Source organism: Chinchilla lanigera, unplaced genomic scaffold, assembly GCF_000276665.1.
Source record: "Chinchilla lanigera isolate Chin_1 unplaced genomic scaffold, ChiLan1.0 scaffold00025, whole genome shotgun sequence".
In the NCBI taxonomy this organism is placed as follows: domain Eukaryota; kingdom Metazoa; phylum Chordata; class Mammalia; order Rodentia; family Chinchillidae; genus Chinchilla; species Chinchilla lanigera.
In genome coordinates this window covers 3,820,716-3,848,604 of record NW_004955426.1, presented here as the reverse complement: position 1 = coordinate 3,848,604, position 27,889 = coordinate 3,820,716, and the positions used below count along the sequence as shown (strand labels likewise).

Below are 27,889 nucleotides of genomic sequence, written 5' to 3'. Positions count from 1 at the left end.
GGTAAATGGCTGGTGGCAGTGTAAAGGAGGGTAGCACGGCAAAAGGGAGGTTGGGGCAGCTATCAAAAGGCAATACCAGAGGGTTCTCATAGGGATTGAAATGCTCCACAGCTTGATGGTACTGATGCTAATATTCCGGTTGTGACATTGCCTTATCCTTTTTAAGACGTTATCACTAGGTGCACGGTGCATTTCATACGGATGCATGAAAATCTACAGTGGTCTCAAAGTAAAACATTTAACCTAATTTAAAGAGTATGTATTGTATGGCTTTACTTACATGAAATTCAAAGGCAAACTCGTCCACGGGTGACGGAAATCAGAGCAGTGATGCCTCTGGGTGGGCAGGACCTGCTGGGGGTCAGGGACAGTGGACAATGGGCATACTCTGCATTTGCTTTGAGCTGTGAGCACAAGTGTACACAGTACACCTAGACATTTATTGAGCAACTGACTGAAGATTAGTATACTTTATTTCTGTAAGTTAGATCTCACATAAGAAATCTGAGGATTATTTTACCACAAATTAGTTTTGTCTCAACTGTTAGGTCTCAAAGATGCACAGCGGTGTACACTCTTTCCCTCTGTCACTTCATGTGGTGACATTTATAATTCTGCTAAATCTTGGTGATTCCCACATCCTTCGCCTACCCTCACGATAAAGAGCACCCATGGATTTAAAAGATTTATTAATAGTAACATGCAGAATGTAAAACATCTTTTTTTGTTGTTTATTTTCCAGTACCGGGGATCGAACTCCCGACCTTGCACTTGCCGGGCAGGCGCTGTGCCGCTGAGCTAAATCCCCAGCCCCCAACATCTTCGTATTTGAGTGAAAACTAATCTAGTGACCATGCTAGACCACACATCTGACCACACCTTTCACTCAAATGTGCTTGGCTAATCTTACAGGAATAGCCACTTCAACAAGTGTGCAGTTAAAAGGAAAATACCACAACCTCACTGTCTGATGCTCTGTGGCGGGGTGGACTAGAACTGACCTTGAAGTCTTGTCCATCCTGAATCCACCAGCCTACGGGGTTCCCTTGGGACTCAGAAGGGGCACACATCGCACCGATCAGCTTCCCACATCCTGACTACAGGCTCAGGAGACATGTCGTCCTTTCAGTAGGCATCTCATCAGGATTTTGGCACAGACTCAAACCTATTCTTTGCAAAGTGCTGAGTAAGTCCCTATCCCAGAAGGAAAGAATCAAAGCAAGAGATGATACTGGTCATCAGGACAAACAACCTACGGTAAGCAGTAGTGACCAGCAGGGCAGCAAAACACACTGGCCTCAGCCCCGCAGTGTCAGACCCAGGGGGCAGTGGTTGCAAATGCCCCCGGAACAGGGGACTTCGAGGACTTCTCCTCAGGTGCTGCATTTTCATTGGTAATAAGGTGCTTGAATCTAGGTCCTTCATCCTCTTGACCCTATGACAATGTTGGCCACACTTCTGCGGCCAGAATGAAGAGCTCTTCCCTTGGCTCTAATTCTCCCTAAAGCAGGACGCACCACAGCCCAGCCATCCACAGTCAGCGGCCACACCGGAACACGCCAGCGTCCCGGGGGACGCCAGCCCAGAGTATTCTGCCCTCTCCCGCTTGCAGGAGGCTCTGCTTGTCTCCCCCTCAGCGATGTCTCATTCAGCAGTGACCAATGTAAAGAAAAGGCCTAACACAAAAATCAGGCAAATATGTTTAATTGTTTAAAATAACTGATGGCAAAATAAAATATTTACATCACATCATACTGTGTAAACATGTAAGGTCTCTGTACAAAGAAATATACATGCAAAATCAGGTAAAAATTTAACTGAATAAAAGAAACAATACACAAATAAAAGTTATGAGGTTACGGATACACATCCAGTTCTGAATCCAATTTCTTTTAAAAAGTTTCTGTACAATTTTACAAGAAGAAACAAACAAAAACCCAACAAAAGAATAAATAAGATACACTGGAAGCTGCAAAGCTTAACGATGCCAGTTTATGGGTCAAGACCCAGATGCTGGCTGGCTTGGGAAGCAGGCTGGTCTCTTTTTTAGTGTATTTCACACAATAAAGATAAAAAAACATCCAGAAAAATTCAAGCGAGCCCAGAAGCCCAGCCTCCTGTGCGGAAAGGACTCCCCACACCAGCGCTAATTCTGCCACAGTGACCCGGGCACTGGGTACCAGCCTCAGGGCGGCCCGTGCTTAATTGGCTTTAATTTCTTACCAAAAGCTCAAAATCCAGCCAATTTTTGTACAGAAAGTTGAATGTCAAAAAGTTTAAAAAGTAGTAAATGTCCAGACTGGTTTCGGGAAAAAAAATAATACTTTGGCATTCTGAATAATAGCATAATAAATTTTAAAACATTACCCTATTATCCAGTTTATATTCAGAGTATGAAATCACTTTTTACAGTGCTCAAAACTGACAAGTTTCACGAAGAATTAAGACTCCTTGCACCGATGGCAAAGGGCTACGACAACCTCCCCCCAACACACACACACACAACCATAAAGCTCACTGTACGAAGTATGTGCTTTTTCTATATATTTATTACAGGTACAACAGAGGTCTTCATAAATAGTTGCATAAAATGTTAAAGCCACAACATTGCACATGATATGAAATAAAACCAAAAAAACCCCAATGAGTGCATTTACAGTATTTTCATCTGACTGTATACCGCTCACCAATCTGATTGACGGCTCGGGCAGGAATGGGGCGGTGGGGCTGGCCTGACCTGATGTCGCCATCGATGGGCACACCCTTGGGCCCCAGAGGAAGGCCCAGGCGGTGGGTGGGAGGGGAGGGCGGGGGGTGACAGACCGAAGGCAGGAACAGTCTTATATACAAGTAAGGCCTACATTTCATCAGAGCAAAACGATTCATTCTATTTTATGCAAAAGTCTGAGGTTGAATGCACGTTTCAGAAGCCAAGTCTGGTGCCCCTGTGAGACACAGACAGACAAGGTGGCTGGAAAAGCTCAGCGCCAGGTGGCCTGGGCGCTCGCCGCGGCTGTGAGAGTGGCCGTCACCTGGGCGAGTCTTCCCCAGAGATGCACAGTATCTCTGTTTTGTTCGTTAACACCAGTGGTTGAACATAGGCATTTTGTTTCCTTGAATAAATCTTGAAAATGTTAAATTTGCAAAATTCTATCCATGTTTGTTTAAAAAAGTATCTTTTTATTTTTTGCAGAAACCTGAATAAAATACTGTGATACAGCAATGCGACCTCCGCCTCGGCAGAGTGTAACCGAAGGTCCTCCACCCCGGCACAGCCTGCAGCTCTGCGTCCCAGCGCTGCAGAGCACAGCTCACTCGGAATGCAACTTCACACGATGAACGGATCGGCAGCTGGTCAGTTAGGGTTACTTTTTCCTCTCCAAAATTCAAATTAACAGCTGATTGGCAGGTGAAAGAGAATGAGAGAGAACTTCAAGACAGGTCAAACTCTAGGCAGAAGCCTGCTCTGTAGGAAGTTTTTAATGCTACGAATAGGTCGAACATCATTCTGGTGTTTGCGCCGCTCAATGAAGGAGGTCAGTCTGGACGTGTCAAGGACGCCCGTGCCCTTGCTGTTGCCGTTGCCCGCCTGCAGCCACTGCTCCTGGAGGGCCAGCGCAGCCGAGGGACGCTTGGAAGGATCCTCCTGCAGAAGGAAGCACACGAACTCCTTGGCCTTCTGGCTAACTCCTTTAAAGTAGTCCTCTGGGAAACTAAAGTCTAATCGGCAAATGTTCAGGCAGGTCTCTTCCACGCTGTCGTCCAGGAAGGGGGACACACCGCTGAGAAGCACGTACGTGAGCACTCCAACACTCCATGTGTCTGAGGTCAGGGAGACAGGGTTTCCGAGGATGATTTCAGGGGCTGCAAACTCAGGATTCCCCAGCAACTGGTGGATGTAGTAGGTCGTGTTGAGTTGTACAGCATCTCCAAAGTCAGTCAGCTTGATTGTTGGCTTGGCCAAACTCTGATCCACCAGGATATTCTCAGGCTAGAATACAGGACAAGACAGCTGTCATTCTCAAACATCCTGGTCTGAGGTGAACCCTGATGACTGTCAGAAACCCTGCTGAGGGAGAAGGCGTCTGTGCAGCTCTCTGTGGAACTCTCAGGGTCAAGCAGTGAACAAGTCTGGTTTAGAAAGCTGGGTGCTCAGTTCTCCACCCAGCACTACGAGGAACACTCTCTCCCCTTCTGCGTTACTACCGACCTCGGTCCCACACCAACCAGCAAACCCACAGAAACTTTCTAAAACGCTCATGAAGAGTCAGAAGACTGAAATGTTTACCTAGTACCTTACTGTGTACGTCACTGAACACAACCCTTAGAAACGGTCAGGAATTAGTGTGCAATCCCCTCTGCCCTCCCTCCCTTCCCCCGGGGCCCCAGCCCCCAGAGAGCTTCGCAGGACAGATTGGGAGAGGAGCTCCGAGGCGTGCCGGGAGCCAGGCACAGCGAGCCCCGTCCTGTCCAGCCCTGGGTCTGCCAACCTTCAGGTCCAGGTGCGCTATCCTGCAGTTGTGAAGGTATCGGACGGCTTCCAGAACCTCCCCCAGGTGCGCTCTGATCTTCCCTTCCGTGAGGCTTCCCCATCGCACCACGCAGTCCAGAAGGCGACCCTGGTCGGCCCTGCAGAGGCAGGAGTGAGGGTGTCGTTATGGTACGTGCCCGCCGACTGACTTCTTCAGGCTAGTAAGAAACAAACACACTGGACCACGGCCAAGATTTCACTGGTATTTCTGGACTGTGTCACCACTAACAGCTTCGCTACACAGTAAGGGCAGTTCTTCTGACTTTCACTGTGAGGATGCGAGTGGGGAACCAGGCGCCTGTTTCTGAGGGAGCAGAGGGGTGGAGAGGCACCGTCAGGGGTTCACCTGGCTCTGTCCTGGGGGGAATGACTGGTAAGTACTGGGCAGTGCCTGGCACACCACAGGCATTCCAGAGCTACCTGGTGAAGGGAGAGATCACCTCCCCTCACCCTGAGCCTTAGTTTCCTCATCTGTAAAATGGTCATGTGGAGACTGGACTCTATCACAAGTAAAGACCCAGACAATAGAGCAATGTAGTGTGTAGGATGGGCCCCAAATGTTCCTATTCAGAGCTAACTCCTCCCACCCCTTTCTTTCTCTTTCCCAGTACTGGGACTGAATCCAGGGCCCCATCCCCACAGGGGAACTATCGCCCAGCTAGAGTCCTGGCCCTCTTTATTTTGACACAAGGCCTTACTACATTGCTCAAACTGGTCTCAAACTCTGATCCTCTTGCCTTAGTCTCCCGAGTAGCTGGGATTAAAGGCGTGATCCACTACACCTGGCCTGAACTCACCTCTAACATTTGAGAAAACACAGACTGCGGAGGCCAAGGATATAGCTCGGTGGCCCAGTGCCTGCCTGGCAAGTACAAGGTCCTGAGTTCAATTCCTGGTACGAAAAAACCAAAACAAGAAAACCCCCACCAAACCACACAGTGCTACGTGTACTAGGACTAAAAGCTTAGAATTCACTTGACCCTCAGTACTCTCTGAGAAGTATACTTCACTGCTCCTACCTCACAGAGGAGAAGACCCAGGCGGAGAAGGCATGGGACCTCCCCAAGGCCCCACGCTCGTAAGCAGGGAAGCTGGCACTGGATGGAGCCGCTCCGAACACTGGCCTACGCTGCCCCCTTTGTTTGCAAAACAAATTTATAGGAAGACTGGCCACCTGTCTGTCCAGTAAGTACGAGTGATCAATGCAATAGTTCTTTGTGATGCAAATTAATTCTATAGGGTGAGGGCAAACTGTAAGTCTGCAGGAAAAAGGCCCAGTAGCCGACGGCCCTGAAACTTCAGACTAGAAAGTGAGACCTTGGAGGTTTCTGCTAAAGGCTTGAGTGACAGCTCTTGTTCACTGTTAGTTATCAAGCTCCCTCCAAAAAAGAGCCCCAGGCCTAGAGCTCCGAGGCCAGGCCTGGGCTTGGATACCAGCCCTTTCGCATGTTGCTGCATCTGGGCCCAACTGTCCACAAAGTTGGATTTTGGGGGTGCCAAGGTTGAGAAATGAGTCGGTGAGAGGCAGGGCAGGACGGGAGCCAGCTGGGGCTCTGGCTCGTCCTCCACACGCGCGGCTCCCCTCGGCCGCATGACATGTTATTTGGCAGAGGCTGGGAAGCTGGCCCTGTGCCAGGCAAGTTTTGGCTGCAGCGCCACGGTTGGATGGGCCCTCCTAAACCCCTACAGTCACCCAGGGGCCGGGGCTAGCAGCGCAGGGTGGTGAGTGCGGACCTGGGGCTGCCTGGACCCTCTGCAGCCTTGCCGTGTGAAGGGCGGTGCGTGAGGCATTTTCAGTTTCATAGAGAAAAATACAATGAACAACCCCAGGGGCAGGGCCCTGAGGATCCCCGCAGGTGAGGGCTCGGCTCCGGCCGACCATCTGGGTGCATCTGCTCCCGTGTGGCGCTGTGGCGTGGTCCTATCCACCCTGTTCTCCCCACCCAAGAACGGAACGGACTTCTGAACAACGGTGAAAGGCCTTGCCCTTGCCGGTGGAAGAGGAGTTGTAACCCCAAGTAAATGTACAAAATGAATTCCTCCAAAAAGGGGAATAGGGACTCCGAAAAAAACAAAACACAAAGATGTGTCAGAGATCAGAAAGTGGCAGGACAGGGTTTCTCAGGCCGGCTGGCTGCCATCTGGGCAGGGTGACTGCATCCCGGTTGGGGGCCTGTCCTGCGCCTTGCAGGAGGGAAGCAGGGCCAGGCCTCTGCCCGCTAGATGTCCCCAGCACCTGCGAGAGCCAGGTCTCCAGCTATCTTCAGGTGTCTCTGGGAGGGAAACGCAGTAGGGAAGCGTTTCTCCAGGTCACAGCCTTCACACGCGGTTTGTTCACACCGCAGCCTTGTCTTTGGGACCCCACAAGCAGGGTAATGGGTGCCACTGAGGCTGTTCTGGCTGGTCCGTGCCCGGCCCCCTTCTCTCCTGAGGGAGGCGCGCTGATCCTCCCGCCTAATCAGCTTCCTTGGCAGCAGCCCTGAGAGGCAGGACGGGCCGGGGCCGAGCTCACACCGGAAGGGTCTCAGCGGCCCACTCCAAGCCCTGAGCACACGCGGCCCTCAGCAGGCACTGGGTATCACACCAGCCCGGGCTGCCCAGCGTCTTGCGAGCTCTGGAAGCCAGGCTGGTCGTCAGGCCGGCAGTGGACCTGGGGGTCCTGGGACAGCCCTGGGTGAAGACGGCCCTTCTTACTCCCATGATCGAAGGCTCTAAAACGCTGCTCTCCAAGTAAACTTAATTTTTAGTCCTTTTGTGATTTCTAAAAACCCACTTTCCAGCCTTCTGAGAAAACAATAAGAAAAGACAAGCTACAGCATAGAAAGGAAAGCCAGGTGAGGACGCACATTTCTAAAACGAGGACGTAGCTGGTGGGGGTCTCAAAGGTGTCAAGGAGGCCAATGAGGAGGGGGTGCTGGAGGTTCTGCAGGATGCCGAGCTCATGGGTGACCTGGTCACGCTTCATCAGCTTCTTGTTCACAAACTTTGTGGCCACTGCTCGCTTGGTTCCTTTCTGATCACATTTCTTAACAACGGCGAATCTGCCCCTGCAAGGATGTTGGGAAGATCCCGTCAGAGGACTCAGAGGTGAGACGGGAGGAGAGACGCTATTCCCGAGTGGGCACGGGGCTGCCCCGGGCAGCGCGCCAGCTCCCAGCCACGCTGGGGAGGGCGGTGCGCCTGAAGGCCCGAGTCCTACCCGTGTCCACGCCCTCGCCGCGCTCCAAGAGGCAGCCTCCCTTCCACTTGCCCGGTCTGGGCGGGCCTGGTGGCTTCCTGACCTCTCAGTGAGGCAGAAGTGGAACTGTGAGAACCCCACCTGGCCAGGCAACTTCCACCTCGGTCCTCAGGTGCAATTTTCACCATGGTGAGAGGGCTGGGTCCCCTGCTGTGCCGAGGGCCGGAGTGGCCAGGGCCTCTGGAGTCACCCCAGGGACCCACCCCTAGAGCCCTGTGCACCTGGACGTATCTGGAATAGATGACCTGGGACCTCAGGCCAGAGCCTATTGTCACGGAGGGGTGGGGGGCACAGCCGTGAGCCTGTGGCAGGGCGAGGTGGGCTGAGGAGATTTAAAGAAGCCACTGCATGTACTTGGCCCTCTCTCTCCCAGGGGGCCCTCTCAGTAACCGGGTGGCTGCAGGAGCTACAGTTGTGGTTTTCCAGGCTGGGCCTTCACAGGCCTTGCAGCCTCTGCTTCTGCTCTGCTGGAACGGCTCCTCTGTCACACAGAGAGCCCCAGCGAGTGCTGATGTGAAGGACGCCAGCATCCTGGCAGCCTCCCAGTATCAGAGGGAGGCCTGGGAGCGTCGGCCGGCTGAGCTGGGAGACTGCCCAGTGTACCCACCACACTGCGAGGAGGGGCACCCTGCTGAGACAGCCGGTGGGGGAGGATGTGTCACACGGCTACACGCAACTGCCGCACTCCACTGAGCCGTGTGGCCTGGGTACAGTCACCGGGACATGGGAGTGTCGCTGGTGCAGCTTCCCGGAGAGCTCTTCACAGGGGACGAGAGAGCAGGGTTTGCGGCTTTCCGCTCCCGCCCACGCTGCTGGAGGTGTGAGCGCTGTGTAGCACCAGCACCCTGGGCGCCTGGCACCAGTGAGCCGCCGGGCCCCGGACCGCCCTTGCTCCTCTATGTGGAAATCGCTTTCTCAGTTCGGTCAAGAGAATCCCAACAGTCTGTCCAACACTAACGATGCTGCCATCTCTTTAAACCTCCAAGCCCAACCCAGACCTCGCGGCCTGGCCAGCCCTTCCCTCGTGGGATTCCACGAGAGAACGAAGCAGGCTGTGGCTCTTCTGAAGCTCCCCAGGGCGGTGCCTGGCTAGCCCTGTTTACCCATGTAGGTAGGGAGGAAGCCCGTTCGCTTCACCCGCGGACGGTCTGTGCCTAGGCAGGGCTGTCCTTCTCTCTGGGAGCCCAGGCTGCAAACAGCTTCTTTACTGCCCAGTGTTCACTCTCTCATGGCAGCTCCAGGTCCCCCCCCACTGAACGGGAGCTCCCGCTGCTGCACGGCACCCTCCGCTCAGGCTGCGCGCTGTGTCACAGCGCTCCCCGCGCTCCCCGAAGGCTTTCGCTTCCTACCTGCCGAGCTCGGCCACTTCGCTGTAGAAGGCGTCGAAGTTGTCCTTCCAGGTCACCACGATCCCGTCACTCCCTGGACCTGTGGGAAGAGCAGCATCTCCCCTGAGCGTGGCCCCGACCCACAGCGCAGCTGCAGGAGGCCCCTGCGCATCTGAGATGGGGCCCATCGGGGTGAGGGTGCGCCTCGGTGTCTCACACACGCCCGGGGCGCTGGGACCCAGCGTCGGGAGGGAAGGTACAACAGTTCGTAAATAACTTACAGAAAAAGGCTGGATCATTATCTCACGTGTAAACAAAATGCTCTGGATATATTGGATTACATTAAATGTTAGTAAAATTCATCCTACTTTTCTTTTTTAAAACCAGACTAGTAGAAAATTTGAAACTGCTCTGTGGTTTCTGTTTTGCTTCTGAAGGGCCAGGCTGCTGAAGAGCCCCCTCCTGCTCACCGGGCCACGTGGCCCCAAATGGATGTCCCCTTCACAGGCAAGGGAAACCAAGAGCTTTTTTTTTGGTACAGGGAATAGAACTCAGGACCCTGCACTTGCCAGGCAGGCGCTTGTGCCACTTGAGCTATATCCCCGGCAAGAGCTTTATCTTTATTTACTGCTTGCGGGTTTTATAGGGCTCATAAATCAACAGACCTCAGACGCAGGTTAAATTTTACTATACAAGTGTCAACTGAAAAGCACTTGTCAGTAATGAATGTAGTATTACGAATATCCAAGAGAAAAGAAGGCATTCGTGCTAGACTCTGCCTCAAACAGGGTCACTAGGCCGGCGAGGGACTCAGGGGCCACACAGCCCTGAAAAGCGCGGCTTCTGTCCGACTCGCAGGACGTCTTGGCGGCTCTCACCCTGCCTCTGTGAACGCGGTCCTCTCTCTTCCCTTAGCTCCTGCTCAGCGCTCTCCGCGGCGCTCCACAGCATCCACTCATCCCGCTGCAGAGCGCAGGCCCCAGAGCCGACAACCCGCCCTGCGGGACAGGCAGAGGACCCGCGCTGCACCGCCCGCCCCGCCGGCTGCTCACGCGCGCCCCCTCGCGCTCCCTCAAGGACTGCACCCGCGAGGCTGCTAACTCGGGCGTTTGCCCAATCACCGCTTCTGTCGCGCGGGAGAGGCACTGCGGAGAGTCTCGCTTAGGAAAATGGTTATTTATTGCACTTAGGCAATTTTGGGGAATCTACCAAGTCCCATAAAGAAATACCAAATTCTTACCTACATGAAGATAATATTTTTTCCTCCTCTAGACTTGCTTTTGTTTGTTAAATCAACATTTAAACTCAGACATTATATACAGAAAAGTACAGCGACATAAACATAACTCTTGACCAACCAGTTCAAGGGAGGGCTTCCAGGGACTGACGACCCCCCACCCGCATGGGGGCCGGCCCGGCTCTGCCGGCGTCCTTCTCAGTGGCAGCTGCGTGCGCAGGCGTGGCAGCGCTCACCGCCCAGCTCCGGCCTGCAGCTGCACTCGAAGGTTTGGGGCGCCTAAGCCTCCCGGTCCCGAGCCGGCGTCACCGTGCTCAGCCTCGGCTTTCCAGGCCTCTGGAAAAGCGGGAGGAAACGGCCTCCACGCAGACAGGAGCCGCCAGTGGTGACCAACACCCCAGAGACCTCAAACGCCGCGTTATCCCCGCCTGCGGGTGACATGGCTTCCCACAGAGGACAACCTGGACACGGCACAGCCGCCGCGGAACGGCCCGTGTGATTTTCTTCCAGAGGCCTCACGGGGCTGCACGTGGCTTTGGGGACAGAAAGGCTTATATACTCCCCTTTTCGTAATTTCCCACTCACACCTCCGCGGTGTGGCCCTAGAGGCCAGTCTCGAAGCTCTCAGCAGTGATTTATAAAATACAACCAATGGTATAATGTCTATGAATGCTTGTAAAATTTAGAAAATCAGTGATTCTTTACTCTCAAATTCAAGATTTTATTCTTTCTCATGGAATGACCCAAATATCAGAATGTGTCCTTTCTCTGATTTAAAGTAAATATATTAGGTTAAGGCACATGGGACAGAGTTCTAAGCAAAATCTGTCTGCTACTGACCAGGGCACTCTAGAGCTCATTTTATCTTTTTTTTTTTTTTTTTTTTTTGAGACAAGGTCTTGCTTTGTAGGCCAGGCTGCTCTGGAACTCACAGGGGTCCTCCTGCCTCAGCCTCCTCCTGAATGCTAGCATTACAGATATGTGCCTGGCTTCATTTCACCTTTGAGTTGAGTATTTTATTTTCTGCTGTACAAAGCTCCCCACACCTGGATGCATTAGCACTCTCAGCAGATCTGTGCTGTGCAGCTTCCAAAGAGGGACAGTCAGAAGCCAGGCAAGACATGTTGCCTTCTGAGAATCTGCTCCAAAGACTACAAGAAATTCAGCAAGACCTACGATGGCTTCCGCCCAAGTACCTTACTGCTGGGGTGAGAGAGCAGCTGGGGCTGGCACCAAGGGGTACCAGGCTGCAGGCCCCCTGCGGCATCCTCCTGTTGATGCCCAGGCAGCCCCTGAGCTGTGTGAGCTGGTCCTCATGGGAGGACACACCTTTCCCTCCTTCCCTCCTTCCTCACGAAACCTGCTTAGACTAGATCTGCACTCTGCCGGAAGCCTACTACAAGAGTACGCTTTGAGAATGGAGAGAGCACAGTGGCGCCCTGTGCAGAGGCTGGTGTCACCACCCTCCTTCCACGAACGGGGCTCCCCAGGGCCCCGCGTTCCGGGGCGGAGCCGAGAGGGGCGTTCCCTGTGATGTCCAGGTGTGCACCCTCCTTTAGGGGGCCCACGGCGGCTTCCTGTGCTACGTAAGCGTTAGGCCATGGCCAGTTCCAGGACTCTCAGCGGACGGGTGCTGCTGCTCCGCAGCTTACCTAGAACCCTCAGACCGGCCGACGACGACGCGGAGCCCATGTCATTCACAGCGATGCACGTGTAGATGCCGTCGTCTTCTGTGGTCACACCGACAATCTTCAGAGTGGCCTCCCCCAAGTCACTGCCACACACAGGAGAACACTGGTGTCACAACGGCTTAGTGCTCTGGGCACCAGCTCGGATTTCGCTCCTCAGGCCAGAGGCAGTTAGGTGCTCAGTACTGGTGAGGAGTTTTAAGTGGCTTGTATCTCACACCCAGATAGGAAACGCGCACTCAGCCTAGGTGCTGAAGGGGACCAAGAAAGGGACCCCATCAGCCACAGAGAAGGGCCATCTCCACTTACTGCGAAAAGGTGGTGCCCCTGCCGGGAAGCCCCTCACCTGTAGGAGATGCTGTAGTGGCCATCGTTGCTCAAGGTGTTGTGTTCAGGGCCCTTCCAGGTGATGGAGGCCTTGGGCCGGCCACAGACGCGACATCTAAGAACAACGGTCTCCCCTGTCTCACATGTGACCTCACTCAACGGGATGACGAATTCTGGGGGAACTGCAAGGGGAAGGGGCCAGTCAGCCCGGCCACCCCCGCCACATCCCAAGGCGTCGCTAGCTAACCAGCAGCTAAGCTGCTGCCCCAGCCCAGAGCGCCGCAGGAAACCCCTTCCCAGGGCTGCCCGCCACCCCGTGCTCTGAAACACTGCAGACCTGTGACCCTGAGCCTGGGGGAGAGCGGCAGAACTCACCGTCATAAATGTAGTTGGGATTGAGAAGCTGAAACGGAAGAGGGAAACAGGTGTTAACCAGAACCACGCGCAATTTCCAAGTAGACCGCTTTGATTCCGGGCTACGGTTACTGCTGCAAAGAAACGTGACATGGCTTTCCAGGGCTCGTCAACACCCGCCACCGTCCGCAGCTGGCCGGGCTCCTGACCCAGGCCCCGGAGTCCCTCTGAGGAGGTCTTTCTTTTCCTCCAGGCAAAACTCCCACAGGTTTCAGGCAACCTATCAGCGAGGATTAAGGCTGCTGAGGCTCCCCAAGGGAGTCAGTCAGAGCTGCTGAACCTACTTCCTCCTGCCTGTGGAGGACCAAGGGCGTTGGGGCCACAGCTTCTCTGAGCCCTGCCTGTGCCTGAACGCTAAACTGTGGGCCGTGGGATCTGACTCAGCCTGCTGAGGCCATGTGCACACCTGCGGAGGTGCAGCGGCGCAGGCCGGGCCCCGCCAGGGCACCTGCCAACCCCGCAGGGGCCTCTTGCAGGGGCCGGAGATCACTCCCCAGCACCTCTCCGGCCCCTGGCGACAGACAGGGTGCCTGGTTCTTCCTTCTCACCTTCACAGATACCTTGTTGCTCAGTCCTTCCCGAGATTTCCGATAACCATTCTCTAACTTGCCTTCCCTTTTGCCGTCTTTGTCTTTTTTCTCAGATTTTTTCCTTAAACGGAGTGCTGTGTGCCAAGATGTTGACTTCCTGGGAGGAAGAGAACAGGCTGTGAGTCTGAGCCTGCCCAGCGCCTGGCAGGCGCTCAGCGCACACTGAATGGAGGGACCGTGCGACAGTCTCCACTCCTCAGCACCTTCCCGCAGTGCTCGAGAAGCGGGAGGTGAAACAGTGACTTCTCAAATCAAGTTTTAAGGGTTAAATTATAAACGTATCTGTGGCAGCTACTGTGTGTCGGCTTGACTGGGCCACACTGTATTCTGTCTGATATCTGGCCAGGCTGTTTGGGTGCTGCTGGCTGAGACAAACATTGAATCGGCAGCGCCAACTGTCCTCCCTCATCCAGTGAGGCCTCCCTCGCGGAGGTGGAGGGGTTCTTCCGCAGGGCGCCTCAGACTCCGTCTTCGCAGCGGGACCTCAGAATCACCCGTCTCCATCACTGCCTGAGCCTATTCCTGATAATAAACGCGCTCCATAAATACACGGCCAATTGGTTCTGTTCTCTGAAGAGCCCTGCTAAAGGGCTCATGGATACATGCTGAGGAAACCCAGTACAAGGGGGGACTTTTTCTTAGGTTTCTTTCTCCTCACCTTCTTAGGACGGACCCCGAACACCTGTAAAGCGGGGCTCTTGAGCCATGTACCGCAACGCTGCTCTGCACACTCAGGAGAAACAGCGAGACACTGCCGTGTAGGCCCGGGCCCGACCCAGACTGGCGCAGCCCTCGCTGCAGACCCGGTGTGGGCGCGGCCACGTGGGAGTGGCACCGCGACCGTGTCCTGGTTCCTGTGTGTGGTCTTCTGGAGAAGACGTTCGGTCACGAAGTTCTTTGACAGTCTAGTCCCAGAACCCATCTGGCTGGCCTCCAGCACAGACAACATTTAGGGAGGTTGCGGGAAGGGAAAAATTGTAAAAGCTAACAGGGGTTCAGTTTTCTTTAAGATACTGTTTAATGCAGCAGAGCAAATGAACCCTCCAATATGGAAGGCATCACAGCTTTTCCCTGCAGCCTGGTAAGTACTGACCTGACGTCCCCAGCACGCCTTGGAGGACGAGCTAGGACGCTCCGAAGGTCCTCTCCCCCCACCAAGGCCTCCAGGGGCCACCTTGTGACCAGAAAAAGCCCGGTGTTTCTAAGTGCACGTTAATAAAAGAAGCTGCTACAGTAAGCCTGAAACGTGGGAGGGCACCCTGCCTTCCCTCTGGGGCTCGCCGGTGCTCACCGGGGGCTGGCACAGAGAGGACACCGGCCCAGCTTCCCCTTGTACCTCACACATACCGGCCCGTCTCCGGCTACCCCATGGGCATACATCACTGCCCGCACTCACTTGAGAGTCCCGTCGGGGTTCTCCATGATGACTGCACTGGTGTGGCCCAGGACGAAGCCTGGAATCCAGCCCTCGGCTGCGGGGCACTGGTCAGTGGCGGCTCGGAACACCAGAAACATGTTCTGCTGGTTGCTGGCCAGAATTTGAACGACCTCTCCTTGATAGACGTTTATCTCATCCTCCTTCACTGCCATGTAATCGTGTGTCACCAACATGGTGGAGATGTTGCTACTGCTGCTACTTTCACTCTGCAGAGGGAAAGATGGAAAAAGGCAGGTGGGAACTGAAATGAGACCTGACCAAAAGGAGCCGCTGGTCAGTGCGCACCAGGACCCAGGACCCACAGCAAGGCTCAGGTGCCCAACAGGAAGACTTTTGTAATGTGTTTTCTTTCTTTTTGGCAGCAGCAGGGACTGATCTCAAGGCCTTTGCACTGAACTACAAATCCCCAGCTCTTTAAATTTTTATTTTTTTAACTTTCGAGACAGGGGCTCACTAAGTGGCTAAGTTGCTCAGGCTGGGCTTGAACTCTTGCTCTTCCTGCCTCAGCCTTCCAGGGTGCTGGGATTACAGGTGTGCACCACCACACCCATCTCACTTTTCTTTCACTCTCTTTTCACTAGCTTAGCACAACTTTTTCAATGCCTGAAAATGACAGCAACTAAAACAATCTAAAAAAACAAGACCAGGGCAGGGTGACTTTCGGGATGCTCAGTGTTAATTATTAGAGCCTGGTTTTCCTGTGCTCTCCAGGAGTAGTGGAGTCCTTGCGCTCGCGGCATGTGGGGTCACTCCCAACCCAAACAGTCAGGGCACCATTAAGCATTAAGTTTAGAAGCTGCAGAGCAGTCCTGCAGCTCACTGACAGATTAGACAGTGGAGATGCCCCCAGAGAAGTGTTCATCGGGAACACGTATTCCAGGATCATAGGTCGCTGGCCAGTCAATTTCTATCTCTTTTTCACTTAAAAAAAAAAAGGATGTGGAATATCAGAAAAGGAAATCCGCTTTGACAAATACCTGCACTTGAATCCTTTACATGTCCCTCAGTGGGTGGTACTCTTACTGAGTTTGTCTGATCCAAATGTCCCCGAGGTGTCCTGGGAACATATGGCGTGGCATCACAGTGCCACTGGTGCCAGCAACCCTTTGGGAGGAGACCATCGTGCACGGTGTGGTCACGCTGCCCTTCCTAATCCTGCAGCTCCAGGGGCACCAATCCCTCTGGCCGCAGTAACTGGCACACAGCAGGCTCTCAGGCTGCTGAGGTGACAGTCCAAGGCAAGATTGCAAAGTCAAGCAAAGCTGACGTCTCAAAGCCACCAGAGACACAGACCAACTGAGCTGCTGGGCAAACTACCAGTGGCAGTTATCCGTCCCAGGCTCTTATTCACAAGTGACCTGCTGCTCTAGGGGAGGAGGAAGCGGAGACTGCTCCTAAGCTACCTCTGGTGCACACCCTTCTGCCTAGGAAGGATGTGGGAAATGGCATCTGGAACCCCCTTCCTGTGAGCTCGTTCTCAAAAGCCTCCTTGGGGCTGCGGGATGTTCAGATGCCTCTGTTGGCTCTGGGATACCCGACCACCCTGCACCCCACCCACTCAGCTGTGGTCTAGTGAGCCTGTCTGGGGGACAAGGAGCCAAAGGCCTCCTGTCTTTCTCTGGGAGGCCAACTGGGGAAAGCCAGTGAACCAGCCTTGGGGACGCGGGGACCAGAGCCTCCACCTACTTGCCGTCGACACTTAAATCAGGACCTGGCAGAGAGCCGCGTGCCTGTTAAGGAGCAGCTGGGTCCTGTCCCTGTGGGTGCCTCCTACTTTAGCTCGAGGGGTGCCATGCATGTCAGGCTTTGGGCTCTGCCCACTCGTCCACACAACTTCACACTGTAAGCTTGTACTTCAGCAGTTTGGTTCCTACGGCTACAACTAACACTTTTGAGATTACAGAGCTAAACGTGCTACAAAAGGTAAGCAAAAAGTTTTTGTGGCATAGCTTCCTTGGGTAATGTAAAAGGCTGTATCTCATAATTTGAACATTTTGCCACAATAATCACAGCCGTAGGTATTCTGTGAACAGAACTTCCCTGTGTGCTAGGCTGTGTAGTAGGCATTCCAAGTCTGTTGCCCTTAAATCTCACAACTACCTTGCCGCTGCACACGGCCATCAGCTACTCAGACTGGGAAGTGAGGGGTCTACATGAGCCAGCTAGCCGGAGAGAGGCAGGTAGGAGAGAAGCCAGACCACAGAGCTGCAGGGAGGGCCGGCACAGGCAGGGCTGGGTTGTTCTGTGCTCGCTCCACCCTGCTTTCAACGAACTCTGCAGAGGGGAAGAAGGACTGGAACTGTGTGTGGGTCAGGCGCAGCTGCCTGCCTGTGTCTAGGACCTGCCGAGCCAGCCCCAGAGAAGAGGCCAAAGGAGGAGGAGGCCTCTCCTGCTGCTGCTGCTCTGCCAAGGGGCTGTGAGCTCAAATGGGTGCAGGCCAAACGATGGCTGCTTTTAATCCAAATACTGGAATCCTGAGGAGCTCTCAAATCCTCCCTTTGGACTCTGGCAGGCTTCCTAGCACTCCAGGCCATTTCTGTAAGGCACTTAAGTTTCTCCTAAAACATGGGCAGTCTCCTTTTCCAGGTTACCCACCACGCAAGAGATTAAAGGCAACTCCCTCAGCCTACAATTGGTCAGATCATGCGGGTGGTGCCCGCAGCCGGGGCCTGAGAGCAGGCGAACCCCTTGGCAGTTGGGCTGTGGTGCTCTGTGGCTACGCAGGAACGTCCTCAGACAACCAGCACTGGCTCCTGCGCTGCACAGCGATCGATTCTGAGACTCGGGAGCCTGTTTTTGCGCTTCTTGGGCAAGAGCTCAGGTTATGATGCGCTCAAGAGATGTCCACTGGCTGACTCCGTAATGGTCACGGCTGTCAGCTACGCCTGTCTACTAAGCAGACAGTGAGGTGCTGGTGGGTGGTCTGCCTGTCCTTGTCACTGGAACTGCCTTCCGATGTTCACTGCCTACCTAGTGCTTCCAGTCTAGCTGAAGCTCCCTTGCTCTGCATAGCCCCACAGTGAGGAGGAGAGCGACGTCCGCCACAGAGGACACCTGCCTTCCACTTCTGAGACTCGATGTAAATAAACCCATCAAGACCCACGTGACCTCTTCCTCAAATACAGTTTAACAAAATTATGTGGTGAAGGAAGAAAGGCTCACATCAAGTTAACCCAAACAAAGGATTAATAGAAGTGCAGAAGAAAGAGACATGCAAAGGTAGATTTGTTTATATATATACACAGAGACACAGACCCTTTCAGGGAAATGTATTTAAAAATTTATAAAGTGATCAAACACTCATTAGAACAGTTCTGTTCACTCACGCATGCCTTCAGGAAAGTGTTACGGGCCAGGCCATCTGCCATGGAGGACACAGTTGGAGGACAGTGAGGAAGCCACAGAATTGGGGGGACCCAGCACAGCCACCCTTCTGCTTGAGAACAAAGTGAAGTGACAGCAAGTGAGCTGGAATGCCCCACCCACCACGGGCGCTGCGCCCCCTGCCGGACAGACGCGAGCACCTCTGCCCGCTGTGGCCTGAAGCCCTGCGCCTGCAGCGCAGGAGCGCGAGTGTCTCTCCTCCAGAGTGAAACTTGGGGTGGAGGGGAAATACTCCCCCAGGTAGACTCCTTCCCCCCATTTGGCCAGCTTAGTTTGTTTGGAGTTGCTGTTGGAAGTTTTCTTGAGGGAATTTTTTTTTCATCAGATGAGTCAAAAATGCTGCAAAAATAAGGCATAAAAGAGCAAAACCAAGCAATGAGCAAAAAGCTTAAAGTGTATAGATTTCAATTTAAATAGGAGGTAGACAGCAGGAAAAAGACCACTCTAAACCAAAAGGAAAAAACAATGAGGAAGGCAAGGGCCGAGAACCAAGTCCCGAGATGCTCTGCTGGCTGGAAAATGCAGATGCTCAGCGGCGCTGCACTGAGGAGGTTAATGATCGCTTCTCTTGTTAGGGAGATGAGACAAAGCAAGGAGCAGGAGTTAGTAGAGATGAGAGCAGGCGCGGTCCGCAGTTGAAGGTTAGAGGTGCTGCGATCCCGGCTGCGACATGGACACACCCGCACACAGAGGCCAAGCCGGTCTGTCCTGAGGCCAGTGCTGCTGGGCAGCACAGCGGAGCTGGATTAGTACGCAGGAGAGCACGGCGGGTGACACAGGAGGTTTAGAAGAGCTGGCGCGACAGAGGCGGTGGGGCGGGTGGGCGCAGGCTCCCCGGCGCTCTTACCCCGTTGCTCTGGGTGGACTGCACGGACTGCTCGCTGGCCGAGGAGCAGGTGCTCATGCGGTCCGTGTCCTTGCTGGGGGCCACATGGCGGTGTGTCTGCCGCTGGAGGGAGTCACTGTCCCCCGGGAAGGTGAAGGAGCCGGGCCGGCTGGCGGGGGAGGCAGGGATGGAGCTCCAGAAGGAGCCCCCCTTTTGCAGGGGGCTGCTGGGGGGAAAGGGCTCCTTGCCGAAAGGAGAAGGGAACGAGGCTGCCAGAGGCGAGTTCAGAGGCGAGATGGCCCCGGGCCGGGGCTTGCCCAGGGGCAGCGGGCCCAGGCTCCCCCGGGTGTCCTTGGCGTTTCCTTCTTGGCTCGCGCCAGCAGCATGCCCGGTGGCTTTCCTGGGGCTCTCCATCACCTTCATCTTGGGGATGGGCTCTGCTTCCCGCTCAGGACCTTCTCGGTCTCCACTCGGGGGGAGCTTGCTGGGCTGGCCAGGGCCAGCCTCAGGGCCCAGGCTGCTGCTGCGGGGAGGCAGTGAGGGGCTGGGAGCGGACATACCTGACATCTTGTCTGCCTCTGCCTGGCTGGAGGCTGCAGAGGAGACCAGCATGGGGGGGTGGTGTCTGACAGGCTGCGGGATCCGGGAGGGCCTGCTCCTGCTCGAGCTGGGGACACTGCTACAGCCGCTGGGGCCACTTCCATGGCCGCCGCCACCGCCACTGGAGGCCCCACCGCCGCTGCCACCCCCGGCCCCACTGCCGCCGGCCCCACTGCCGCCGCCGCCCCCGCTGTGGTTCCTCTGGTACTCGATGGGTGATGTCAAGGCTGCAAGCAAGCAAGACAGCAGGAGACTCAGTCAGGGCACAAAGGAGAAGCAAACCACAGGGCAAAGGGGCCAGGGGCGTCACGGGGCCAGAGGAGTGCTGGTGACTGGTGTCACGGCCCGGGGGCGCCCACGCTGCAGGCACCAGTGCAGGAAAGCCACCGAACGCCTCCCGGGCATCTCCCTGTTCCCCGCAGAGTTCAAACGTCTGTGCCATGCTCACGGGGGCAGAAGAATGCAGAGCGCGGGAAGACGAGAACGACGGGATTCCCCGCAGCAGGCACGCAGCCTCTGGCGAGGGATAGGGCCCGCCGGGACCTGGGGGCGGGGCAGTGAACAAGGCTCCCTCAGGCCTTCTTTACACCAGGCAGCGGCCAGGCACAGAGCCGCCTGGGGGGAGTGACCCGCACGCGTCACTCAGCAGCAGCTGCACAGACCGCTCTTGCTTTGCAGGCCGGACAAAGCAGGCGAGGGAGGGCAAAGAGCCCTACTAACCACGCTGCAGTCAGGAAGCTGTCCTGTCTCTTGAGCTGTGTGATTTTACCACAGGCATCTGGATGAGGATGGGGGAATCCTAGCAAATATCACCCAGGGAAGCACTACACACAGTTTTCAGGTGTGGAAACCTCTAGGAAACACAACCGTGAGATGTAGCGCCTCCTCCAGGGAAGCCCTGCCGGCCATGGCCTCCTCAGGAGAGGGCAGAGAGGGAGGAAGAGGCCAACATGCTGCTGTGGGCCAGAGCTGCTCCCCAGAGACTGATGTGCTCGGGGCAGGCTGGGGATGGTGAGTGGCGCTACCCTCATCAGCGGATGACGGCACTGAGGAGGTACCGGCTGGGTGCGCCGTCCAGGACGGCGCCCAGGAAGGGCGCAGTGCCTCCCCTGCCCTCTCTGGTGCTCGCCTGCTCGATGCTTCCTGGCTGTCATGAATTCAGCACCTTTCCTCCAACATGGAATTTCTGCAGCACTTCTGCTTTTGTGCCAACTGGTCACAGACTGCAATCTCTGAAACTGAGCCCAAACACGCCTTCTCTTCTGTAGGTTGCGCCTGTCAGTATTTTGGGCCCGCACGAAGCCGTGACTAGTGCACACACCCAGGGCTCCTGCTCCATTCACAACCTTGTTTTCCCTGCTGAATTCTGTGTGGCTGTCAGTGGACTTTAACATCATAGCTGAAACACGTTTGCAATTTGGGGCAGTTTATTCTGTTTTACGTGCAATGATACGAGTTTAGAGATCTCCAAATCCCATGCTCTGAACTGATGTTGGTACTGCACACGTAAGAACAACGCATTTAAGGCGTGCTTTCACTCTGCCACAGAATCTGATGCGAACGGCAAATGTCAGTGGTATCAGGCAGGAAGCTGGACTGGAGCCTGGGCAGCTGACTGCCCCTCGGCCAAAATGCCACTCGACCTAAGGCTTCTCAGCGAGTGCCCCTGGATGTGATGCAATGTGTGAGGGCGGCTTCCTCACCACAGGCGACATCACAGCAGCGTCCTGTGCTGGGTGCAGATGCAAGGGGACGGGCAAAGGAATGCATAGTACCGACAGCTTACAGGAGCGGATCGCTTCCAGCAATCCCCAACGCTCTTCCCGGTCAGCAAATACCGAACAGAGCGGAAGCCAGCAGTCACAGACTGTCACCTAGACCGAGGGGCAGCATGGGGCCAGCTTGCCACTCTGTGTTTAGCAGCTTCTCTGTAATGACTTGAGTCAGAGAAACTGGGAAGAATAAACATGTCTTGTTTTTAGTGAAAGGGAGGTGTGGTGTGCACTGCATCTCCCTGGATGTCTCCAACAACTCTAGCCCCCTCTGTTCAGCCTGCCGTGTGGTTTTCTTGCACATCCCTCTTCCTTGGATGGGCTCTCATGTCTGTCCTGTGTGTGACGGGGTGGGGAGAGAACAGCTGTGAGTATAAGCTAAGAGTCTGCTGGCTATTGCAAATTCAGATGGCTACTGCTCTGCCTGAGCACTTGCTCCACAGGTCAAGACAGTGCCTGGTGTAAGGTAAAGGTTAAGCCCTGCCATTATTAGGAATACACAACAGGAGACACAGAGAAAGAGAAAGAATGCATACATTAGTGAGGAAGACATACACTGAAGAACAGAGCACACATTACCATTTAAAAAGTTGCGCTGGTTTTCTAAGATTTGGTTGATTTCGTGGATCCATGTTTGCCGGACACTTGGACTGGATGAATGCAAAATGAAAGTCTCCACCACGTCACCCGTCCTTGATGTCAGGGCAAATTTACAGGGATCGTTTTCCACGTTTTCCTCCAGACAGAGGCAACTCACCTTAAAAGAATTAAAGCATTATTCACAACAGCTAAGAGAAGCAACCCAAGCACCCAAGCGCCTACGCATGGATAAACTAAATGTGCTGTACAATGGTGTAAGTTCAGCCTTAACAGGGAGGGATGCTCTGACACGTACTGCAGCCTGGGTGAGCGCTAGAAACCTAAGCTAAGCGCAAGGAGCCAGGCACAGAAGACAAACACTGTGTCTCCACGTAGATGGGGTCCTTGGGCAGCCAACGTGTGAAGCAGAAAGCAGATCAGGCGCTGTCGGGGCTGTGCGGAAAGCATGGTGAGGGTTTGGGGCGGTGCTGGTGAACCTGCGGCATGTGCGCCTCAGCAGGCTGTCAGTATCACTGAAAGCTCTCAAAGGCTCGCCGTCACTGATTTAGGGTGTAAGAGGCATAGAGTGCCAGCGCACACGTCTCCCAGGGACCTTCCGCTGAGGCCTTAGCTTCTGCTATTCTGTCTTATCCTTGGTGTGCCACAGATTTAGCGCCATTTACAATTATTTCGTCTGTTTGTCTTTTTCTCCCATTAGAGGGCAAACTACACAAGGGCAGAGAGAACACCTGTCTGTCCATCCCAAGCCCACGCCTGGCACAGGGTGCTGGGTCCCTCCCAGCTGAGTGGGAGACAAGAATGAGACGCTGAGGGAGCTCTTTGCTTTGGTGACACTCCACAGCTGTGCCTCTGCATTTAAATACAAGTTTTATAGGGTCCCAGAGAAAGAGATGCATACTCTACCTAGTGAACGGCTAGTCACACAGAGGTGTGTGCAAGACAGCAGCTCTAGAGGTCAGACCAGACAGGATGGGGTGGATTCACTGAAATGTTCTTACATACACGAGAAGGTTCTCTAAGTACTGAATAACCCAACATCGGAATGCCTCCATAAAAAGGCAACAGTTTATCAGTAACGGAGTGTGCACTGGTACAAGAAAACACAGCTAACACACATTACCTTGATGCTGTTTTTAAACAGGAATCCTGGCATAGAAAAGCCCTTTTTTTTATCAAGTGGTTCACTGAATATGACGATCTGCTCAAAGAGGAAAACCCGCCTCTCTCTGCATCGAGGCAGAAGTCCTGCATCTTGGTCTGTGACCAAGAACGTGTCCTGCAAGAGCAGTTTACCCTGGGCAACGATTTTACCCTGCAACAAGAAAAAGGGAGCAAAGAAGGGAGAAGAAAACATTGCATTCTAAGTTATTCAACAGTCTATGCTCCTTAGATCGCCTCCCACCGAATAACTTGCTTTTTCCCTTGCTCATTCATAGAGCTTAAATTCTATCTTTTACTGTAATGAACTGTTGGAGCCCCAGTCAGAACAAACATCTAAATAAAAGTCCTGCTGACCTCTGTGTAAGTCCTGGCCTCAGTTAAAATTCGAGCTTGAGAGTGCGTTGTGAAAGGGTCTCCCTCACCCTACAAAGTGGTTCTTGAGGTGGAAATACAGGCCGGGGCTGCGGCTCCATGCCACCCGGTGGGAACGCACTGTCCTCGTGAGCCCTCCAGCAACTCACCGCGAGCTCGGCCTGAGCGCCACAGCACCAGGTCAACAAAAGTGCCCCAGCACAACAGCTGGCAGGAGGAGTGAGAACTTCTCCTGTTTACTACACAGCGAGGAAAACAAGGGCTCTGGTTCTGCACTCACCTCTAGGACTCCTAAGAGCAGCGCATTTGTTAGACCGATAAGAAATACAGAGTCCCTAAGTCAAGTCTGCAGGGAGGACAGAGGCTGGGGTCACCCGCGTCGCACTTCATCTAGCTAGCTAGCGTGGCTTTAAACACTGGGAACGGACACTCAGCTCTCAGAAGGGTAGAGGCCCGAGAGACAAAGCCCAGTCCTGCCTGTTCCTGCTTTAGCGCTGGGCTCTGCACACACGAGGGTCCCAAACAAGCAATGAAATGCGCCAAAAAGAGGATGAAAGAAAGTATCAGGTTAAAATAAAGTGAGATAAGACAGGAAACTACACAAGAAGGATCAGCTTTCCACACATGCAGAGCAGTAATCCAGGATGGAAGAAAGGACGCGAGGCAGAGGAGCGCTTCCAAAGAACAGCAGCCGCATTACATCGAATCCTTGCAGCCGGCCCACGTTCATCATGTCGTTGCAGCGCTTGGGGACGACGCACATGACCTCCACGGCTTTCTGCAGCGGGAGAAGGCAGAGGGCGTTCAGGCTCCCTGTGGGAAGGTCAGTGCCCGCCTCTGCGACACCTGCGCGTTCAGCTCCTCTCCCTCCGGCCTTCAGAGCACAGATCCCCCAACACCCACACCCACACCCCTCCCCCAAGACTGCTCCCTCTGCCAGGACCCCCTCTGAGGGAAGACCCCAACACGGGGGCAATGCCAGGACTGGGGCTATGCGTGCAGAGGGGTGCGCAGCCACACAGTACCCCAGTGCACACAGTACCTCTAACTCTGACGTGTCCAGGCTGGCTTTCTTGGAGTACTTGAGGAAATCCTGTAGAGAAGGGGAGGGAAGGGCGTGAGGACGGTGGCCGCGGCCTGTGTGACTGTCACTTTGCGCCAGGCCCTGGGCTCAGGAATGCATTCTACTTTCTCATCTCTTCTCGCAGAGACAAGAAGGGATTCTACTGGCCAAGGTGGGCCATATCTAAGGGCTCCTGCTCCGCTCCGAGATGAGCTCTTGTCCTCCTCGTGCCCGGGTCCTGTGATTTATGTGGTGCTGCCTTTAGTTGAGGTTAACAACGCAATCAATTCAGGGCTACTGCGGGGCCAACGGACCCCAGGAAAGTAACGGGCTAAAGAAAACCTGTTGGCACGGGCAGGGAACCAAGTTCACTCTCACTGATATTCCGGTTCAGATTTTGAGGCAAATGAGAACTTGAGACAACAGTACGAGTGTCCTACAAAACGGGGTGGTGGCTTTACATTTCTTACAAAGATGATCCCCCACCTGCTGAGCCCGTCCTTTCCCCCACGGAGCCCTGCCCTTCACCTTCAGCAGCAGCTGGTACTTCATAATTCTCTGCACGGGTTTGATCAACAGATCTGTGAGCTGCAATCTGTGGCCAAGGCGCTGCTTTAAGTCCTGCGGTTGGAAAGAGAAAAAAATGAACTTAGGTGTTTCTCATTATGAGAATTTTTCTTAGTTCTTCTGATTGTCAGAACGGCTACCTAAAACACTGTTGATAGAATATTAAGAAAAAAGTCACTTTGCATTAAATCCAACTAGTAGTTTGCTGTGTCTCAGGATTTCCAACTTTGGCACTTAAACCCTTCTGAGCTGTTTTCCAAATAAGCCTTTTATATTTGTTTAAATGCCTACTTACAACTGCTTTTACTCACACAAACACATGTCATACTTAAATTTTTAGGCAAAAAGCTTAGGTCAGGAATTATTTTGAAATTATAATGAGCCTTAGAAGTTTATATTGTTGAAAACCCTTATCTTTACTGACAACTCTAGTCTTCTGAATGGCAAGGGTACAACCACGGACTAAATTTGTACCCATGCTCTGATTTGTAAGAAAGACATATACTGACAACTCTTCTCACTCAGGCCGAGCGTCTGAGGGTTACTTGGTCCTCTGGATGCTAATGGTAGTTAAATTTTTAGAAACTGAAATGTAACGAAGATTCACAAATACTTTGTTTCTGTATTGAGCCTTACCTCAAAAAAGGTATCAATGTATTCTGAGACAATATGCTCCGACTTTGGCTTATTTTGACAATAAACTATGTACATGTGCAACCGTCTCTCCTAGGAAGGAAGAAGGCAAAGAGATGGGTTTCAACAGTCACACTGGAGTTCAACAGGACAGAAGAGCTCATGCACATTTCTGCAAACTCACAAGGGAATCATCCCTCAGCCCGAGCGGCAGCCCTGAGGCAGAAGAGCACCTTCCGGTGCGCGGCCGACCAAGGCCGGGACCCTTCCGTTTCCAGTGCCAGCAAATGCGGGCAAAAGGACACGCTTCTCAACACTAAGCAAAGCATCACGCCCACCCTTCCCTGCCTGCCAGCATCCTGGCAGGCCTGCTGGTCCCAGGAGGTAGGAAAAGGCGCTTCGAGCTCAAATCTGAAGTGTGGTGCGCAGACGCCCCGCGTTCTCTGAGGCCTGTCAGTGGTTTTGTTCTGTCAGACCTATTTTCAAAACAGCGCTGTTGCTTGCCTCCCTCATGGCACTGACATCTGGGCTGAGGAGCAAGGCCAATGGCGGGCAAAACCGCCGGCACCGTGGCAAGCACTCCTCACTGCCACAGCTTTGCAGCTTAAAAAACCCACTTTTACTTCAGAATGTCCTTGATGAATAAGTGCTTCTTGTTTTATTAAAAGTTTGCCATGGAGCGCACATCTTTTGAACCTGCTCGTGAGGAGACGGAAGTCTGCACCACATCTCCGCCTGCAGTCACTGCCTCGAGGGAAGGTGGCGGGCGACGGCACCGCCAGCTGAGCCAACGGCTTTTTACGGATCACCAGTTTCACTTGGAAGAGTGATGGGCACGGACTGGAATTGTTTACACTCGGGTGCCTGGCAGACATGCTCTTGAACGTGGATGAAGTAAGCCTGTCACCTCAAGGCGCACAGCTGGCAGTGCACCGGAATAACGAAAACTCCCGCAGCCAAGCACAAAATCAGGATTTTGGGAAACGTGCGCCTGCCGCTGCGAACGCGACAATGCTAAGACGTTCCTGAAGAGACGGGCAGTGATGACAGAGGTAGAATGCTTGTACACTGGGCTATGAAATGCATCAACACCTGCAGGATCTGCCTACACCAGTGACTTCCCTTTCAGCTGCCCTGCACCCCGGGAAAGCGTGAGAGCCCAGGAGGGCAGCTCCGCGCCCTGAACGGCGGAGAGGGACCGGCTCGCAGGCAGGGCTGCGGATTCCACACTGTACCAACCTCGAGGCAGTTACTACTTAAAGCAAGCAGCCGAGGTCGATAAGCAAGCGGGGATTTGAGTCCCCGCTCTCTCACACGGTCTAGTATGATTTTATTCTTTATATTTGCACTCTCGCGAACTACAGGTAATCTCTCCTTTAACCTGTTGACTAAATAAGGCAATATCAGAACGGAACATAAAGACTACTTTTGTACTCACGTGTTTAACAAAAAGGGAGCCTAGTTTTTCTGGATCTTCAAGGCACTTCTCTAACTCTCCTAAAAAAAAGCTGAGAAGAGGCAAAAATGTCAGAATCATTTCCAATTTTGTGTTCTGCCCTTGGACTTAGGTTTACATTTTCTAAGCAGTCTATTCAGACACAGGCAACTGGGAAGAGTCCCGTGTGTGCTAACAAGTATACATCAGACAGAAAGCATTTTCTTAGGACATAAAGAAAACACAGACAGAGTTGAAAGAGACAAGGCAGAAATGAGAGCATCCAGACTGGCAACCTGCCCCTTGCAGGACCATTACCATTTCTTATCTCCACTTCCTGTGGGACAGAAGCAGTAGTATCGCTCGCTGATTTCTGAGACAAAAATAAATGTTCCAAAGAAATGCGCCCATTTCTGTTTCTGAAAACTTGGTCTTCATAGCTATGAATTTCATGGTTGTTCTATGATAATTTTTAGAGGCTCAAATGTAGAACAAACGTAAAATACTGAATATGTTATTTACACCAGCTTTCTAAAATTTTCTCGAGTATCAGAATCAACCTTCAGGCTGTAATTGTTAGCTCGCATTAAGATTAAAATTAGTCATAATTAGCTGAGTAAGATGTTGTATGCTTATGATCTCAGCACTCAGGAGGATGAGGCAGGAATATTTCCATGACTTGGGG

At 53.5% G+C, this 27,889-nt stretch overlaps 1 protein-coding gene across 2 annotated transcripts in view; it reads right to left on the bottom strand.

Moving 5' to 3' along the window:
* Nucleotides 1-1,688: 1,688 nt before the first annotated feature.
* Trio (trio Rho guanine nucleotide exchange factor) overlaps nucleotides 1,689-27,889 on the bottom strand; it is a 199,644-nt gene continuing 173,443 nt past the window's right edge. Inside the window, exons 40-56 of one of the 2 annotated variants that reach the window (XM_005386123.1) lie at nucleotides 27,208-27,277; nucleotides 25,773-25,862; nucleotides 25,098-25,190; nucleotides 24,549-24,599; nucleotides 24,207-24,284; nucleotides 23,094-23,285; nucleotides 21,953-22,130; nucleotides 19,023-19,828; nucleotides 14,750-14,997; nucleotides 13,312-13,450; nucleotides 12,725-12,752; nucleotides 12,369-12,531; nucleotides 11,987-12,108; nucleotides 9,119-9,197; nucleotides 7,378-7,578; nucleotides 4,491-4,629; nucleotides 1,689-3,991 (exon numbers count right to left, since the gene is read on the bottom strand). In XM_005386123.1, the coding sequence (XP_005386180.1) occupies nucleotides 3,443-3,991; nucleotides 4,491-4,629; nucleotides 7,378-7,578; nucleotides 9,119-9,197; nucleotides 11,987-12,108; nucleotides 12,369-12,531; nucleotides 12,725-12,752; nucleotides 13,312-13,450; nucleotides 14,750-14,997; nucleotides 19,023-19,828; nucleotides 21,953-22,130; nucleotides 23,094-23,285; nucleotides 24,207-24,284; nucleotides 24,549-24,599; nucleotides 25,098-25,190; nucleotides 25,773-25,862; nucleotides 27,208-27,277 (3,226 nt within the window). In that variant the 3' untranslated portion in view covers nucleotides 1,689-3,442. Of the gene's footprint in view, nucleotides 3,992-4,490; nucleotides 4,630-7,377; nucleotides 7,579-9,118; nucleotides 9,198-11,986; nucleotides 12,109-12,368; nucleotides 12,532-12,724; nucleotides 12,753-13,311; nucleotides 13,451-14,749; nucleotides 14,998-19,022; nucleotides 19,829-21,952; nucleotides 22,131-23,093; nucleotides 23,286-24,206; nucleotides 24,285-24,548; nucleotides 24,600-25,097; nucleotides 25,191-25,772; nucleotides 25,863-27,207; nucleotides 27,278-27,889 lie in introns of those variants that run through there. The other variant, XM_013514974.1, reaches the window with a different exon arrangement.